The 19,105-nt window shown below is 39.9% G+C and overlaps 1 protein-coding gene across 1 annotated transcript; it reads left to right on the top strand.

The window, feature by feature from the left end:
• The first annotated feature begins 10,348 nt into the window (after positions 1-10,348).
• On the top strand, positions 10,349-18,615 carry gpr173 (G protein-coupled receptor 173). Its single transcript, XM_063463469.1, has 4 exons — positions 10,349-11,005; positions 11,115-11,184; positions 15,619-15,779; positions 15,811-18,615. Exons 1-4 carry the CDS (start codon positions 10,987-10,989, stop codon positions 16,998-17,000), a joined length of 1,440 nt encoding a protein of 479 aa, XP_063319539.1. The 5' UTR covers positions 10,349-10,986; the 3' UTR covers positions 17,001-18,615.
• The last annotated feature ends 490 nt before the right edge of the window (positions 18,616-19,105 follow it).

Genomic DNA, 19,105 nt, shown 5'->3' with positions numbered 1-19,105 from the left:
TTTCAGAGCTCATCACAGCACAGAAACAGCTTTAGTGAAGGTTACAAATGATCTTCTTATGGCCTCTGACAGTGGACTCATCTCTGTGCTTGTCCTGCTAGACCTCAGTGCAGCGTTCGATACTGTCGACCATAATATCCTATTAGAGCGATTAGAACATGCTGTAGGTATTACAGGTACTGCACTGCAGTGGTTTGTATCATATCTATCTAATAGACTCCAATTTGTGCATGTAAATGGAGAGTCCTCTTCACACACTAAGGTCAATTATGGTGTTCCTCAGGGTTCAGTGCTAGGACCAATTCTGTTTACATTACACATGCTTCCCCTAGGCAGCATCATTAGAAGACATAGCATACATTTACACTGCTATGCAGATGACACGCAGCTCTATCTGTCCATCAAGCCAGGTAACACACACCAATTAGTTAAACTGCAGGAATGTCTTAAAGACATAAAGACCTGGATGGCCGCTAACTTTCTGCTTCTTAATTCAGATCAAACTGAGGTTATTGTACTCGGCCCTGAAAATCTTAGAAATATGGTATCTAACCAGATTCTTACTCTGGATGGCATTACCTTGGCCTCCAGTAACACTGTGAGGAACCTTGGAGTCATTTTTGACCAGGACATGTCCTTCAACGCACATATTAAACAAATATGTAAGACTGCTTTCTTCCATTTGTGCAACATCTCTAAAGTTAGAAATATCCTGTCTCAGAGTGACGCTGAAAAACTAGTTCATGCATTTATTACTTCCAGGCTGGACTACTGTAATTCATTATTATCAGGATGTCCTAAAAACTCGCTGAAAAGCCTTCAGCTGATCCAAAATGCTGCAGCAAGAGTCCTGACAGGGACTAGAAAGAGAGAGCAGATTTCTCCTGTTTTGGCTTCCCTTCATTGGCTTCCTGTTAAATCCAGAATTCAAAATCCTGCTCCTCACATACAAGGTCTTAAATAATCAGGCCCCATCTTATCTTAATGACCTTGTAGTACCATATCACCCTATTAGAGCACTTCGCTCTCACACTGCAGGCTTACTTGTTGTTCCTAGAGTATTTAAAAGTAGAATGGGAGGCAGAGCCTTCAGTTTTCAGGCCCCTCTTCTGTGGAACCAGCTTCCAGTTTGGATTCAGGAGACAGACACTATCTCTACTTTCAAGATTAGACTTCAAACTTTCCTTTTTGCTAAAGCATATAATTAGGGCTGGACCAGGTGACCCTGAATCCTCCCTTAGTTATGCTGCAATAGACGTAGGCTGCTGGGGGATTCCCATGATGCACTGAGTATTTCCTTTTCAGTCACCTTTCTCACTCAACATGTGTTAATACACCTCTCTGCTGAATCACACTTGTTATTAATCTCTGTCTCTCTTCGTCTCTCATCCTGTCATCCTTCTCTCACCCCAACCGGTCGCAGCAGATGGCCCCGCCCCTCCCTGAGTCTGGTTCTGTCGGAGGTTTCTTCCTGTTAAAAGGGAGTTTTTCCTTCGCACTGTCGCCAAAGTGCTTGCTCATAGGGGGTCATTTGATTGTTGGGGTTTTTCTCTGTATGTATTATTGTAGGGTCTACCTTACAATATAAAGCGCCTTTAGGCGACTGTTGTTGTGATTTGGCGCTATATAAATTGAATTGAACTGAATAATTTTTCATGTGTCTGAGCAAACACATAAACTCCCTGAGCGGTCCCTTGGACAACTGTGAGCAACAGCAGACGTGTGCACTGTGGTCACACCAGCATCGAATTTATCCAAGTTGGATGGTTTATTAAAAGAATCCAATGACAGCATTTACATTTATGTTAGAATACTTTTAATTAAGTGCTTCAGTCCACTTACAATGAAAATTAAAAAAAAAATCTTGTTCATGACTTGTGTAGTATGTTAACACTATTGGAATTAAAAATAACTTGAACTCCAATTTTGAAAACATTAACATTAAGAAAACATTAAAATAAAACATTAACATTTTTTTATAAAGCTCTGACTTGTATTATGAGGGTCTGTGTGAAGCTCCTGCTGTGCACCGAGCTCCTGACTGTGGTCTGGGAGAGAGTCCTGCAACTCTTTGTCTGCAAAATAGAGGGGGTGACCAATGTTACTTTGAAAAAATAATTAATTATAGCTATTAGTTATTTCTTCAAAAAAGAAACTGAGTTTTGTAAACAACAAAGGTATATGCAGCTATTTATCTAAAAATGCAGCCAAGGCTTTTTCTTTTTTAAAAATAACCATTTAAAACTATTTACAATCAGGTGTTCTGCAAGAAATAAGATGCCACACAAATTATTTGTGCCACTCCAAAAAATAATTTCTGTCCGCTATAAGACAGCAGACCCCACAGACTGGTACGGAGTTGTTTGGTACCGGGCCACAAGAGTTGAGGCTCGGGTGTGAAATTCAGGGTTTTTATTGTTTTTAGCATTATTCTTTTGTTTTTTATCATTTTAATCATTAACTTGGTGTCTCTCGGTCTTTTCCCGTGTGTTTTCTTCTTTTTTTTTTGGTACCAGTACTGGTTTTATTTTGTTGTATTCATCCGCGACACCTTAAAGGCCGATCCGTGAAAATACTGTCAGACATAAATCGGTCCGTGGCACAAAAAAGGTTGGGGACCACTACTATAAGATAAGGGAGCACATCACAAGCCTGATACCTGCAGGCCTGATAACAGGAGATGTATCACTCCTCATGTTTTCCACCTGGAGACAGAGTTTACTTTGTAACCCGCCTTTGGTGGCTTTTTGGCAGCAACTGTGACATTCAGCAGTCGCCTCATTGTTCTGACACTACACACTAACTACACAATACAACACACTAACTTTAGACTCCAAACACTCTAAACGTCATAAATCTCTCACATCTCAAAACTCTCTCTCTCTCTTTCGCTCTCTCGCCGCCGTCACTCCTAAAACTTCCCCTTCTTCCTAAACAACCAAATTCTGTGTTGCCGTATCATTTTTTATTTGTTGACATGGTAGTGTGTGTGTGTGTGTGGGGGGGGGTTTGTTTACAAGCAGAGAGTGCTTTTCAGCGCTTCCCTTAGAAAACGCAGTTTTTACTGTTTCTTCGCGCAGTAAATATAAACAATGATAGTAGTCAGGAAAAAACATTGCGTAGATTTTTTATCATAACTCTGGTTTTAAATGGTCTATCAACACAATTTAAAAACTGGAATATAGTTTGAAGTCCACACTTTTAAAACAAAAATGGAGAATCGGGGTTGTCCTAGGTTGACATAACATCTTGTTGCTTTGTCATCTTAAATTGGTCATGCCATTGGTTTACCATGACTACTTTATTCTACCTCAGCTAATCAGCAGCACTTGTGCAGCTTCAACCGTCTGTGTGTTAAAAAATGGTAACGAGTCCACACTGCATTTTCTTGTTAGTAACAGCGTTGTAACAACACAAACAGTAATTATTCAGATTACTAGTTACTGAAAAAATTAATGGCTGTTATTCCCATTTCTGATAATAACACGATTATTTGCATTTCTACTACTCATAAACTAGTGAGAGTATTTAATGATCAATATCCACAAATGAAAATTTTAAATAAATGACACTATGAGCACAAATCTCACTGACAACTTAAACTTCACCTTAATTTTTCCATCTGTCCTTTTCACAGCTCCAGTGGTTGTACAAGTTGTCATTAGCATGGTCCATACTGTATATAAATACCACTGTTTTGCACATACCAACCTCTGTATATTTTATATATCTTATTTTATTGTTTACTTTATTTCATTTGTAAAACATGTATATACATACTATATACACACTCAAACACACACACGTAGAAAAACATATTTAGGATACACATTCAGTAATGTATATACCTTTACATATTGTACATATATTTATTACTTTTTAGATTAGCCATTTTTATATTTTGCTTGTTTTACGTTATTGTATTTTGCACAACTCTGTTGCTTGTGAAGCTCGCACACAAGAATTTCACTCACATGTACTGTACCAGTGTACCTGCACATGTGATGTGACAATAAAAGTGATTTGATTTGATTTTGATGTCTTCACTCCACATCAGCCACACCGGTGTTGGCACATAAGGACGCTGTCATAGCCTGCCTGTCATAGCTGCATATATATGAATGTGAATCGCATCATTGGCTGGAGCAGCCAGTCACCCATCACTCACTGTGACCAGTGTGAGATTTCTCACTTGGACATGGTCACCTAGCTCAAGGGTAGGAACGCCTGTTCTTGCACTTTTCTTCATGTTCTGCACTGCAATGGCATATGCTTCCTGCATAACTTTTTTCCCACTTCTTTGCATAGGTAGTTTGTGACTGGCTCCTGTCCTCTCCTTCCTTTGGAAAAATCTGGTCGACTGGTAAAGTAGCTCACATCCAAAAAGAAGACAGCGAAAATCCTATTGCTTTATGCACAGTTGAGTTATTGGCATGAACCACTTTATTTAGGTGCTCCTTCCATCTTAACTTTGATTCTTCGAATGTGGGCAACATACCCAGCAGCGTCCTATTGAATGAAGCGCTTTGCAGGATTAGCTTGAGGGTGATATGGGGAATTTAGTGACTGACAAATGCCACAGCATTTGTGAAACAGAGCATTTTCAAACTCTTTTCCTTGATCGGGATGTATCTTGAAGGGGAAATCAAAATGCATAATACAGTCATCAAAGAGTTTTCTGGCTGCAATTTTCCTTGACTTGTCTTTTGTTGCATATGCCTGTGAATATTTTATAAAATGGTCAACAACTACCACCATGTAGTCTTTGCCTCTTTTACACTTGTCCAGGTGACAACCAGCTGTTTCCTCCTCACACTCTCTCTCCTAAGAATTCAGTCTCCATGAATCTGCAAACAGGGCCACTCTCCAAGAAACTGTCTGACTGCCTCTTTCTCTGTCAGCTTATGTTTCTGCTTCAAATGGTTATGTGTTCTATTCCGAGCCAAAACTCTGTTTATAGCAAAGTCTGTGTTTGTGCAGATCAGAGATCTTCCACCGCTAGAGGCTGTATTGGCTTGAAATACTGCCCCCTTCTGGCAGCATTTCATATGACAGCAGAGATCCAGTTGATCTCTCCTGTTTTATCTCTCTCCATTGCTTCTCCAATGCATTCAGTGGCTTCCTCATAAATTGACATTTACAATAATGAATTATACAGCTGTGGGGAGTAGACTTCATCACAGTAGATACCTTTCTGAAAGTGCTGTAACTAAGTTTAAGAATAAGATTCTCCCACTGTTACCATCTTCAATGCCCTGTACCAACACAGAGCAGAGCAGCTACCTGAATGCTACTCCAACAGAGGTTGATTATTTTGTTAATAATTTTATCTCCTCACTACGTATGACACTGGATGCTGTAGCTCCTCTGAAAAATAAAGCCTCAAATCAGAAGTACTTGACTCCATGGTATAATTCTCAAACGTGGACCTTAAAGCAGATAACTCGTAAGCTGGAGAGGAAATGGCTTATCACAAAATTAGAAGATCATCATTTAGCCTGGAGAAATAGTTTGTTGCTTCACTGATTAAAGAAAATAAGAACAACCCTAGGTTTCTCTTCAGAACTGTAGCCAGGCTGACAAACAGTCAGAGCTCTGCTGAGCCAACCATCCCTTTAACGTTAACGAGTAATGGCTTCATGAAGTTCTTCACAAATAAATTTTAACTATTAGACCAATTATACATGCTTCCCCTAGGCAGCATCATTAGAAGGCATAGCATACATTTTCACTGCTATGCAGATGACACGCAACTCTATCTATCCATGAAGCCAGATAACACACACCAATTAGTTAAACTGCAGGAATGTTTTACAGAAATAAAGACGTGGATGACCTCTAATTTTCTGGTTCTGGACAATAAACAGTACATTGCACAACAACTGAAACCAGCCCAATGAATGAACAGTGAACTGTGTCGGGGAACCCCCGATTTGATTTTCACCCAGGTGTCATTAACATACCTGAACCAATGACTTGGTGGTATTCCAGGGTAGGATAACAAAGCCCTCTTTTCCACTTCTTCCACTTATAAGTCGGCCACAATGGTTGATATTGGGGAACCCATGGCACACCCATGTTTCTGTCTAATAACTTGTATGTAAAATAAGTGGAATTAAGACACAGTTCCTTCAAAATGTAAAAGAATCCACCCACCACTTTATTAACACTCTTGTTCTGACATACTGAATACAAACAGAATATTTAACAGTATTTCCTGAAAACCTTTTTTGTCTGATCATGTCTTAGAAACATTTCACTTTACAATAATGAATTACACAGCAGTGGGGAATAGATATCATCACAGTAGATTTCTTTCCATAAGGGATATAACCATAGCTGGACTGGCCATCGGGCCGGTCCAGTCCTTACCTGAAGTCCTTACCTGAAGTTCTTACCTGAACTTCAGGTAAGAAGTTATGACCTGCAGTCTATTTGGGTCAGATATAAATCAAGTTCAGTTGTAACTATTTTCATTGTGCTGACTTTTTACAGTCAGTTACAATAACTCGTACTGCGTACTAGCTAGCATGACGGAGTTTCTATACAGCTGGGTGGGTGCTATGATGTTACTGATAGTGAACTTTATTTTATTCATAAGGTTAATTATTAGAGTTGCCAACCATCCCATAAAAAACGGAATCGTCCCGCATTCAGAGAAAATATTACGCGTTTCGTATTGAGCTAAAAGGGAACGCAGTTTGTCCCAAACTTCAGCTAGAATGGAAAAAGACACAAAGCTGGAGTTATTCAGCTTCTTTGCGCTGTCAGCTTCCTCTTCTCCTCTCATTCTCCCCCCTCCCTCTCCTGTTGCTACTTCAATCATGAAACTGATCAATGATCAGCTGATCGGCTTTTCTCTCTTGTTTGTTTATCGCCCACTTTGCGCCAGAAAGAGGAAACCAGCGGATGTCGCGTTAAACAACAGCAGCACGTTTAAGCTTGATCAGCTGTTGTTAGAATTTATTTAATATTAATTTCTAGTATCAGCTGATGTTTGTTGGAGCCACAGCTGTAAAGCTGCTGGTCATGATGTCGGTTTGGATATGTGGTGAGAGGGAAACATGAAGATGAAACCAGGAGATGTCCTTACTGAATCATCAGAGCTGAACAGGTGATGGAGAAACAGGTTTACCTTTTAGGTGACATGAATGAGTTGAAGGGAAGTTATGAGCTGTTTCTGAGAGACAAATAACACCAGGATCCTTTTCTAAGTAGCTGACAGCTGGTAACTGTGCAGGGGCGGGTCTAGCAAAGTTTTGCCAGGGGGCCAGGTAGGGCATTAACAGGGAAAGGGGGGCACAAAGAAATACTTTTCTTTCTTATTCTCATTTAAAATATCTAGCTTTTATTAAATAATTATCTGAATCTTACAACCAAAGTTTTTATCTGATGTAAAATGTATAGAAATCATACATATACCAACAAGACAGCGTGCATCACTGTCACAACTAGAGATGGCATGATACCACTTTTTTATGTCCGATACCGATACCGATATCATAAATTTGGATATCTGCCGATACTGATATGAATCCGATATTGTGTGTTTTTTAATATTTTTAATTAAATAAAACTGTTTTTTTAATATCTTGCTGCATTTTGTATAAGTTCATACTCAAGTTTAAATAAACAACAACACTAAAGCTATTCTGTTATGCCTGTATGTAAAAAATACACTGCGCCCAAAATATTTCATAGTTCAGCAATACTGATCAATCTAATAAACTTAAACCTACTCCATCCTCCCTATTCTGGTATTTTAAAGAGTACTTAGCAGAAATATTAAGCAACCTAACTAATAGGGTTGCAAACTCCCAGCAAAAAAAAAAAATAGGGAACCACCCCCCACCCTCCACCTCATGATGCTTAATTGATGTAATCAACTTTAATTTGATGCAGGGTGAAACAAAATGCACAGAAATAAATTATTTTTCAAGAATAATTAAATAAATTCAACATCTTTCTTCAACAGAATTGCAGACTGCACAGATGGTACTTTCCCAAAGGAAAAAGTAGTATAGCTTACTAGGGTATATTAGACTTAACAGTTAGTATATACAGTAATGGACTTCTATACATTTTACATCAGATTAAAACTTTGGGTGTAAGATTCAGATAAATATTTATTAAAAGCTAGACATTTTAAATGAGAATAAGAAAGAAAAGTATGTCTTTGTGCCCCCTTTTCCCTGTTCATGCCCTATCGGCCCCCCTGGCTAAACTTTGCTAGATCCGCCCCTGCACAGTTACCAGCCGTCAGCTACGTAGAAAAGGATCCTGGTGTACGAAGTAATATTAAATAAATTCTAACAACAGCTTATCAAGGTTAAACGTGCTGCTGTTGTTCAGCCGCTGGTTTCCTCTTTCTTGTGCAAAGTGGGCCAAAAACAAAGAAGAGAGACGGACTCGCGACAGAAAAGCCGATCAGCTGATCATTAATCAGTTTCATGATTGTAGTAGCAGCAGGAGAGGGAGAGAGAGAGGCAGTCGCTCCATATATCGGTTGTTAAGCTTAACATGGGAACACTTTACAAACATTCAGAGATGAACTTACACACTTGCTTTACTTCTCTCTGGGATAACTTCCTCGGAGATGAAATGCCGGATTGGTAGCGAGGCTCCAAATACACACAGCCGCTCTATCAGGTGACGCACACTGCTCCGACGTGCTACGGTTATGAGCCGAGTTACGCCATGTCGCAAGTTTTGTGAGGTGCTTTTTTTGATATGGATCGGATTACATTTTTTATTTCTCGCCGATATCCGATCCAGTAATTTAGGTCAGTATCAGACCGATACCAATACGTAATATCGGATCGGTCCATCTCTAGTCACAACAGCGTTTGTTTTCATTCAAAGGCTTTATGGCTTTTCCAATAATATCTGGTGGGCCGGTCTCTAGTCAAAATGTCCAGGCCGATTTTTTTGTCCCAGTCCAGCCCTGGATATAACTAAGTTTAAAGATATAATTCATCCACTGTTATCTTCTTCAACGCCCTGTGCAAACACAGTGCACAGCAGTGACCTGAACACTACTCCACAGGTCGGTTACACTGTTAATAATTTTACTTAGTCACTGCCTAAAACTTTCAAACACACATCTTAAAGCAGATAACTCGTAAGCTGGAGAGGAAATAGCATCTCATTAACTTAGAAGATCATCATTTAACCTGGAAAAATTGTTTGTTGGATTTAAAAAAAAAAAAATTAAAAGACCTGCATGAACCTGGAACATCTTACTATTCATCACTAATTAAACAAAATAAGAACAACCCTAGTTTTGTCTTTACCACTGCAGTCAGGACGACAAAAAGTCAGAGCTCTGTTGAGTCAACCATTCCCTTAACCTTAACTAGCAATGACTTCATGAAGTTCTTCACAATTAATTTTTAACTATTAGAAAAAATTGCTCATAACCATCTCACAAATGTAGTATTATGTACAGCTTCTTTCAATACCATTGATATTTATCTAGAATCTTTTCTCCCTTGTTGAGTTAACTTCAGCAATTACTTACTCAAACCGTCAGAATGTATTTCCTGCAGGAAGAGCAATCTTGTTCTTACAGTAGATTTTTCATTTTTAAATATTTTAAGGACAAACATTGCAAATTTAAATGTAGTAATGTTATATTGGGGCACCATTATGACACTATTATGACATTATTAATAGAAGTGACGCCATTATTTTATTAAGTGCTACTCTGCTATGTGGAATCATAATAAGATAAGATCTGCAATTATGGTATATTGTAATTTCAGTAACATTTTCTGAAAGTTTTTTAAAAGGTAAATAAGTTAACTTTATGTTGGGAATACGTTTTAAAATTGTAAACATCTAATAAATACAAAATATTTTTATTCAAAGTTGCATATGAAACCAATGGTACAGCTGATATTATCAAAAATGAACAGTGGATTGTCCTAATTATAAACCCCACTACTAGTTTAATAACATTATTTAGACTTTTTTGTGAAGTATACATAGAATTAGATACTTGATCCTGACTAAAAAACAATACTTTCCTGCAACCTGTTTAATTGTATTAGAACAGCATGTGACTGTATTATTAAGAAATTTCGTTGCTTTCACACCTTTTATTTAACACAAAAAAATCTGCAAAAATACATGAGATTTCATGTCAATTTTAAGCTTCATCAAAAGGATTTACTGTGTCGTTTTCTTTAGATTAATTGTGAAAAAATGCATTTATTCATTTTTACTCTTTACAGATGAAATAAGTAGCACTCATATGATGTTAGTTTAAATACAATGTGCGTGCCAATGGGGGGAAGGGTGCCCTCATCCCCGTGCTTCAGATCGGCCCTGTCCGTGGAACTAACGGGATTAAAATCATTGCGATACCAGGAGGAGTTGCCTGTTTTGGTGCTCATTACCGAAGCTGGGCCCACAGAAGCTGTCCTTTGCATACTGCATCTGCCAGTTCACGGCCGGAGATATTTCCATCTACGCTGTTATCCCACGTATGCTCCTGTTTATCATGCCTGGGTACTGACAGGCTGCGGGACACAATGAGGACTGGTCTCCGTGTCATCGCGCAGCCTGGAGCTGTCTGGCCTCAGCACGTTAGCAAGCTAACCATTTTTTTCTAAGCAGAAGCCCTGCATTGCTTCGACATGCTAAAGGATTTCATGAACAACACACGGGAGGTTTCCTCCGACTTGACTGGAATACTGCGCACGGAAGTGCAGCGAGGAATCGTCAAGGTTTCCGACGACCGCAAGAAGCCGAGGATCCACAGGGCGTCTGTTGCTGTCTGACAGCCCCAACCAAACATGGCTTTACGGCTGCTTTTACAGGATATTACTGCCTCCGATTTCTAACATATAAACAGGAGATACGAGTTGACAGCATATGCATCATAAAGTGTTTGAATGGTGGCGTACACACTGTGTGCTGTGAATGGGACTAGGCGCTTACTGGCCACCGGCACAGGTTGTGTGAAAAGCACCGAGATATGACATGCACAAGAAAAAAGAGGAAAGCTGCTTTTGCTTCTTTAAACCTTTTGATTTTTAAAGGTAGTGTGCAACACTTTTTTAATACAGATTTGGTCCACCGGCAACGTTACCTATGCTTCTGTTTTTAGGCTAGAAGCCAGGTGCATCACCGTATTTCATGTAGACTGCAACAGACGTCTGGACAAGCAACCCACGGCAGGTAAGGAGACTGCCATTTAATATTGCCTACACAAAATGTCACACTTCCTGCTTCTGTGTGCCTGTATATTTATCTGAGTGCAGTAAGCTCTTGTTGGCATCTTTCTAGCATCCTCCTCTAGGCCCAGACAATTGCAGCTTGCTAAGACTGTTGCCCTTTGTCTGCCCCAGCCTCTACAGGGTGAGCACCAAATGAGGGCCTCTGAATGTAGAACAAATCAGAATGTTGAAGCATGCCTCAGAGCAGCATAAATGATGTTGATGATAAATAATACAGGATTTCCAGCAGTTATACAACCTTGATCAGCACTGGGACTGCCAATTTATTTGGTATCATTTGATGTTTGGGCTATTCACAGAACACAGAACAAACTCCCGAGGGCATATAGACAACACTGTTTCAGGTTTTGAGACATCCACCCTCCTTAAGGCTGGACTGTAGCACCCGGTGGCCCCCATGTCCTCAACAGACCTGTAGACTCCATGTAGGGAAGCCTGATGCTGGGTGCAGCTGTCAGAAACCAACAATGTACATCTCATCCAGTGAGCTTTGTCGCCTCCTCCCACCGATGTAAAGCTAGAGGTACTGGGTTGCTGTTGCTACCCAGTTCCTGACAGTGACTCTGCCCTCCGCCGCCAACCAACTTTCAGCTTGACAAAGCCCCTCCTTTAAGATGCACAGCCTCTCTCACAGAATTCACCACAGCTCCCAGCCTGTGGCTTAGCAGGGCTTCAATTCATGTTGACAGTGTGCTCTTAGCTCTGTATTTTTCTAAATCCTATCAAATTAACTTCAACATAAATCCTGAAACGTCAGCAAGAGAATTCCTTCGATAATGCGTGTTTTCCGATGGTTGTCAAATTGCTGTTTTCAACTGTCATCTCAGTGCTAAATTAGAAACGTCCAGTGTACCTACAGTTAAAATCATAAGGAACAGTTATTCCTGCCACCTAGTGAAGCCAGCGATTTGAAACTGCTTTAATCCTCTTCTACCAAATAAACAGGGAAGAGCAGCATTGCTTTTTCACTTTTTGATATAGTCCTGAACAAAGCTAAAGTTTGAAGTGTCGGGATGTTTTGTTTTTACAAAGTGGGTTTGGGATTGAATTTGCTAATACAAGTTTAAATGTAGTGTCATCAATGACGGTTAGCCATCCCGAAGCAGAAATAAAATGTGCCGAAATTAAGTCACCACTGTAATGCAGTGCTCTGGTTTCTCTGCATTGAAGCGTTATCATTTAAACCACAAAGTGATATTTTAGTTTGGCGTATCCACAAAATTGTGTTTAAGAGTGTCCTGGTCTTCTTTCCGTGTGGTCTTGGTAGCACTGTTCTTTTTGAGAACAAAGCTTTCTTCTTGCAGCCGTGCTATGGATGCCATTCTTGTTCAGTGTTCTTCTCTTACTCTTCTTCTCATCAAACTGAGGTTATTGTACTCGGCCCTGAAAATCTTAGAAATACGATATCTAACAAGATGCTTATTCTGGATGGCATTACCTTGGCCTCCAGTAACATTGTTAGGGAATCTTGTGTTACCAGGGAATGTCCTTCAATGTGCCTATTAAACAAATATTTTCTGCTTTCTTCCATTTGTGCAACATCTCTAAAATTTGAAATATCCTGTCTCAGAGAAATATCCTGTCTACTTCTAGGCTGGACTACTGTAATTCATTATTATCAGGAAGTCCTAAAACTCCCTGTCAAATCCTGAATCAAATTTAAAATCCTTTTCATCACATACAGGGTTTTGAATAATCAAAGCCTGTCTTATCTTAAAGATCTCATAGTACTGTATCACCGCAACCATAAGTGCAGGGGTTGGGGTGATACAATATGATATTTAAAATTAGAATGGGAGGCAGAGCCTTCAGCTTTCAGGCTCCTCTTTTGTGAAACCAGCTCCCAGTTTGGATTCAGGAGACCGACACCCTCCATACATACTTGCCAACCTTGAGACCTGAGAATTAGGGAGACATTCAAAAGGGCTGTTGGATTTCATGTTTATTTATCGGATGAAATAATAAATGTCACCGTTATTATTGTCCGGCCGGAAACAGCAGGGGTGTCGGTCTAAGTGGGCCGGGTCCTCCGAAAGCCGGGTAGACCGGAAATGAGCGACTGTGAAATTGGACAGTCTAGCCTTCAGAATTACGTCACGAGCTCTCTCGGTGGAGTGAAACTCTGCCATCTGCTCCTTGCTATCTAAAATATAACCAGACGCTGGCGTAAATTTTCGACCATCTTCTGTTTAATCAGTTTACCGTTTGACGTTTATTCAGCTGTGTGAAACCCCGGAGGAACCCTCCCGAGGGATTAATAAAGTTTTATTTAATCTAATCTAATCTAATGACTTTAATCTCAGCCAAATCCATTTACTCACGAACAAATAAAACACTGAAAAAGGCCAAACAATAACATGTTTAAGTTATTTAAGTGACTTGTATATCATGTTTAACCTGAGCAGCGAAAGACCCTTGGGGGTTTGAAAACGATGTGCTGGGAATTTGCTGATTTCCCCGGCTCAGATATTTGAAGTTTACACAGCTACATTCTCGCCTGAAAATATGTTAAAAGTTTATTTTGCAACCCAGAAAGAGTAATAAGAGTAATATTAAAACTAAGTAGCTGCAGTAGTAGAAGCCATTGTTGGAAACTGGAATTGGCTGGGATATGGTTTTTCAGTTTTGTTGTCCGGGTGGAAAATCGGGAGAAATTCGGGAGAATGGTGGCTCCAGGAGATTTTCGGGAGGGGCACTGAAATTTGGGATTCTCCCGGAAAAATTGGGAGGGTTGGCATGTATGCCTCTATACCATAACCTTAAGATTATGCTTAAAACCCCCAAAAGTTGATTCTGTTCATCTGGACGTAGCATTTTCAGTGTGAGAAACCTTTCATCACTCATCCAGTCTCAGCTGACTGCAGGTTTCCGCAACCTTACAAAGAGTACATAATGACTGAAAGTAGCACCACTGGCGAACAATGGGCTGTGAGGTCAGTTTCTTGATCAATAATGTGCAAATTGTCATGACCATTGATGAAAGACCACTGATCAATGGCCATGAGTACCATTCACAGAGAGTTTGGGAATGGCTGCAAAGATGGTCCCCTCTTCTATAGTCACTAGATCACGACCAAACCATCAGAGATGCAGGCTTGTAAACATGAACACTGACAAGGTGGATGGTCTCTCTCCTTTTTAACCCAGGGTCCATGTTTTCCAGCAAGAACCCAGGAACAGTTTTCCACTTTGCCTCTGTCCTTTTGCATAAAGAAGGCAACAGCATTTCTGTAGCCTATTCACATGTGACTTCTTTGCATGGCGAAGCTTTAACCTGCATTTGTGGATACCAACCTGTGCTCATTGACTGTGATTTCTGGCAGTGTTCCTGAGCACAGTGATGTCCACGATAGAGTGATGTCTGTTTTTAATACAGTGCTGCCCGAGGGTCTGATGATTACAGACATTTGTCCAGATTCTCTGAATCCTTAGACAATATTTTGTTCCGCTTTTTCACTTTTTCATTTGCATTATTATAGTTAGTTTCCTAATTGCAGAAGATAATAACATAAACTTTAAAGGGCTGAACATCACACAGGGTATCAGAAGTATGAAGACACTGTGACAATCAGAGTTAGTATAAGCCTGTACACTCTGAGTAGTTTTTTATTGCTTTTTATTATTTGATCATGTTTCTCTTTAGTGTTTAGTAGTAGATCTTTTTCAGAATTTCAGTGTAGATGTTAAAATATAAATACAGCTTATTCACAGTGTTTAGTTGTCCCTAGTCAAAAATAAAGGTTGTGAAATTTGACCAAACTGATAAAGATATTTCCTGTATAGTTTTATTTTAATTCAATTAGTTTTACATGTCCCAATCCAGCTAGCACTGGTTTGTTTCATAACTGTTATTATCATTTTTAAAATGATTTTTCACACCTTGTTTAATTTTTTGGTTAAATTTTAGGTACATGACACTGAACACAAGTGTCACAGCAAATGGATATTTGCCGCTAAAGTTCAGTAAAAGGGACAAAAGAAAGCTGTCACTGCGTCCTTTGTTCCTCAGATCCTCTAAGCTCATACTTGCAAGCATTAGCAATAATTGCAAGGAAAACATCTTTCTTTTTGTGGGATTTCACTACAATTCTTAAATTAAAAAAATATTTTTTAAAAATTTGACTCTTACGGGGTCAGGTGAGATTTTATTCCTCAAATTTGGTTGATTATATATGAAATGGCCCAATGTTTGTGTTTTAAGTATGTTTTTGACGTCGCCACCAAAAATGTGGTTTCTGCGTTAGAGAAAAAGAAGCCACGTGTTCTTTTGTCCTTTTAATCTGTGCTAGTAATACATGAGTGACTGAAATGATTTTTCATTTCTGATGAAGAGCTGTCAAACACCTAATTCTTGATCTCTTCTGGTTGTTTTCAGGGCCCCTGTGAGGATTAAGAGGCAAGAGGAGAGGTCACAACAACGAAGGGACTTTGCTCGAAATGGAGCAATGTGTCTTGAGGTGTTCCTGTTCAGTGTAAACTACAGAAAGGAAGCAACCACGAGTACGGAGGAACAATCGGCAGACGAGGGAGGTGGTGGTGGAGTGGTGACTTTGTTGTCTAAAAACAGGTGGTATGGGTGGGGGGGCATTTGGGATGGCAAATGGAAATGAGAGCAGTGAAGGGCCTGTGGGGCCAATGGCAGCAGTGGTGGCTACTGCAGAAGGCATGGTAGCAGACAGTTCATCCTCCGTTATCTCTACGTATATTAAACTGGTGCTACTTGGGCTGATCATATGCATCAGTCTGGTGGGGAACTTGGTGGTTTCTCTGCTTGTACTCCGGGACCAGGCTCTGCATAAGGCACCTTACTATTTCCTCCTGGATCTGTGCCTGGCAGACAGCATTCGCTCAGCTATCTGCTTCCCCTTTGTGCTGGTGTCTATAAAAAATGGCTCAGCGTGGACCTACAGCGTGCTGAGCTGCAAGGTGGTAGCCTTCATGGCAGTGCTCTTCTGCTTCCATGCTGCCTTCATGCTCTTCTGCATCAGTGTAACACGCTACATGGCCATTGCACACCACCGGTTTTACTCGAAGCGCATGACGTTCTGGACATGTGTGGCAGTAGTGTGCATGGTATGGACGCTATCTGTGGCAATGGCATTCCCGCCTGTTTTTGATGTGGGCACCTATAAATTCATTCGTGAGGAGGACCAGTGCATTTTTGAGCATCGCTACTTCAAGGCTAATGACACGCTGGGCTTCATGCTAATGCTTGCTGTACTCATTCTAGCCACACATGTCGTCTACATGAAGTTACTTCTCTTTGAGTACAAGCACCGCAAGATGAAGCCAGTCCAGATGGTGCCAGCTATCAGTCAGAATTGGACCTTTCATGGGCCAGGAGCTACAGGCCAAGCAGCTGCTAACTGGATTGCGGGTTTTGGTAGGGGCCCGATGCCACCCACTCTGCTGGGAATACGGCAAAACTTGCACAACCAGAACCGGCGACTCTTAGGCATGGAGGAGTTTAAAGCGGAGAAGCAGCTTGGCAGGATGTTCTATGTGATCACATTACTGTTCCTGGTGCTCTGGTCTCCCTACATAGTAGCTTGCTACTGGAGGGTGTTTGTCAAGGCTTGCACAATACCACACCGGTACCTCTCCACCACTGTGTGGATGAGTTTTGCCCAAGCGGGGGTCAACCCTATCGTCTGCTTCTTCCTTAATAAAGACTTGAAGAAAGGGCTCCTTTCCCACCTACCAGCCTGCTGCAGGACTAAACCTCATCTGCCACGAGAGCCTTACTGTGTCATGTAACTAGAGATGATGAAGAAAAAAACAATGGGCAGCCTACAGATGTATTGTATATTGTGCTTGAGTTATTGTGGCATTTGATGCAATGGAAGGTATTTTTAAGCAGTGAGTGGCAACTTGTGAGTGTAGTGTTAAAACACTGGAATGGTAAGCATGTGTTTCCATCTGTCAACCAATTTTCACTCTAAATTCAACAGCATACATGAGGTCAGATCTTGACTTTCGATAACAGGAGAAACATACATGTAAATAATATGCAGTCACTGGGAAAACCAAGACAGACAAATAAACTAAGCTTAAGATTTTTAAAAATTGCCATTTAGAAAAGTCTTGAATACAAAGGATGTTGGGCTTGTGACAAACAGAATCCTAAAGGACGTAACAAACCCGCTTTTAGTCTGAATCTTAATGTCATCATCATACTGGAATAACTGATGATTGTCCAGCAGCAGTGGCTGATGAGAGTAAAAAAGTGCTCAGCTAGATTCAAACCAGCATTCGTGTTGACTCACCAGTTTTATTAGAATGTCAGTTTTAGTTCACAACAACATAAAGTTTCCAGAAATACAAACGTTAGTTCCAGAAAAGATGTGGAAGGTTGTTTAATGCATTTAGCTAGTGTTTACATTGTCGCTGAGTCATATTAATCAAGTACCAACAGGTCATTTATGATCAAATGGAGGTACAGTGGACCCCATAAACACCTTTTGGTGCTCCTGTAGTGGTACGGTACATGGCACAGTTCACAATTGAAACATTTTAGATTGACTTAAAAACATGAATAAATAACAAACTGAGACTGGAGAAACCAAGAATTGTTATCCACTCCTCACAACAAAATGCCCTCACATTATAGGGTGTCGATGTGTTTTCAAGTTTCAGTTATGTGATTTAACCATCAGTGAGGACGCATAAAGATGATGAGGGTGTGCTGTTGAACACAGATTTTAGCAGGACATGTAAAAGTCAGAATAAAGGGAGCTGCAGAAACATGCTAACAGACTAAAAACCAAAGTAAAACAGGCGCTGCAGAGTAAATGTACCGTAAAGAATTGATGCAGAATCTCAAAGCAGACAGAAGGATTTTCTTTCCTCAAACACACTGTTTGTTTGCTAGTCACTAAAGCAAACCTTCAATCTGTGTTGCCTAAAACATATTCTCGTTGTTGCTCATTAGCTCAACAGAAAATATGCAGCAGGGGATGCTTTTCAAGCTTTGAACATTTGCAGATAGAACAATTATTTGTTTTTTCATGTTTTGTTTTTTCCTAAGGACAAATCTGAAGTTACATCTGCATCTGTTACTTGAGCAGCTTCGCCTTCATTTTAAAGCAGAAAGACGATTAGCTTTACCAGGCATAGCAACCCAGGATTTTTAACCCTCAAGCGACCAAGCTATTTCAGTTGGTATTCTAATGACCGAGTGTGCTATCAGGAATACTTTTTTATGATTTTGTTTGTGTATTTCACACTAACACTGTTTCCTTTATCCATGTTAGATATTCTGAAATGCTCTATTGTCATCAAGTATTGTTTTCAACCATTTTTATGCAAAAAAGATTTAAAATACATGTTGTACAAACAAAATGACACTTAAACAGTCCTTGTCTGTTATTTCTTAAAATACATACATGAAATAATTTTTTGGTTTCAGTGATGTTAGGAAAAAAAATAATATGGAAGTGAAGGATGTTTAAGCTATATGAACTATGTGAATGATGTTTTACAGTATAGTAAAATTTCAACGCCATAATTCTTGTGATCAGTGACAAATTACAGTGCAGAAGTTGGCATAAGGATATCTATTTATTGTTTGGTTTTAGTTTGAGACAAAATGTGGGGGATCCTTTATGATCTGAATTATTAGCTCATCTGGATAAGTGTCTGCTGTTAGTAGCCAATTTATTGCTCCTAGGTGGGTCTGTCCTGAGAGTACACGCTGAATGGATCTAACCACTTTAGCCTAGTGGCCAGCGTTTCGAGCCGTTGTTTGGTAGTTTCCAGAGGCTCAATTATGGACAGATGTTTTTTTACTTCTTATCCATTCAGGACTTGTCTCTCATGACACCCTTCTGCACCTCTGTTGACCAACTTATTGATGCGCTCAT

This window comes from Pelmatolapia mariae, linkage group LG20 (assembly GCF_036321145.2).
Source record: "Pelmatolapia mariae isolate MD_Pm_ZW linkage group LG20, Pm_UMD_F_2, whole genome shotgun sequence".
In the NCBI taxonomy this organism is placed as follows: Eukaryota; Metazoa; Chordata; class Actinopteri; order Cichliformes; family Cichlidae; genus Pelmatolapia; species Pelmatolapia mariae.
Note: the sequence above shows the minus strand (reverse complement) of the source record. Positions and strands in the feature narration are given on the sequence as shown.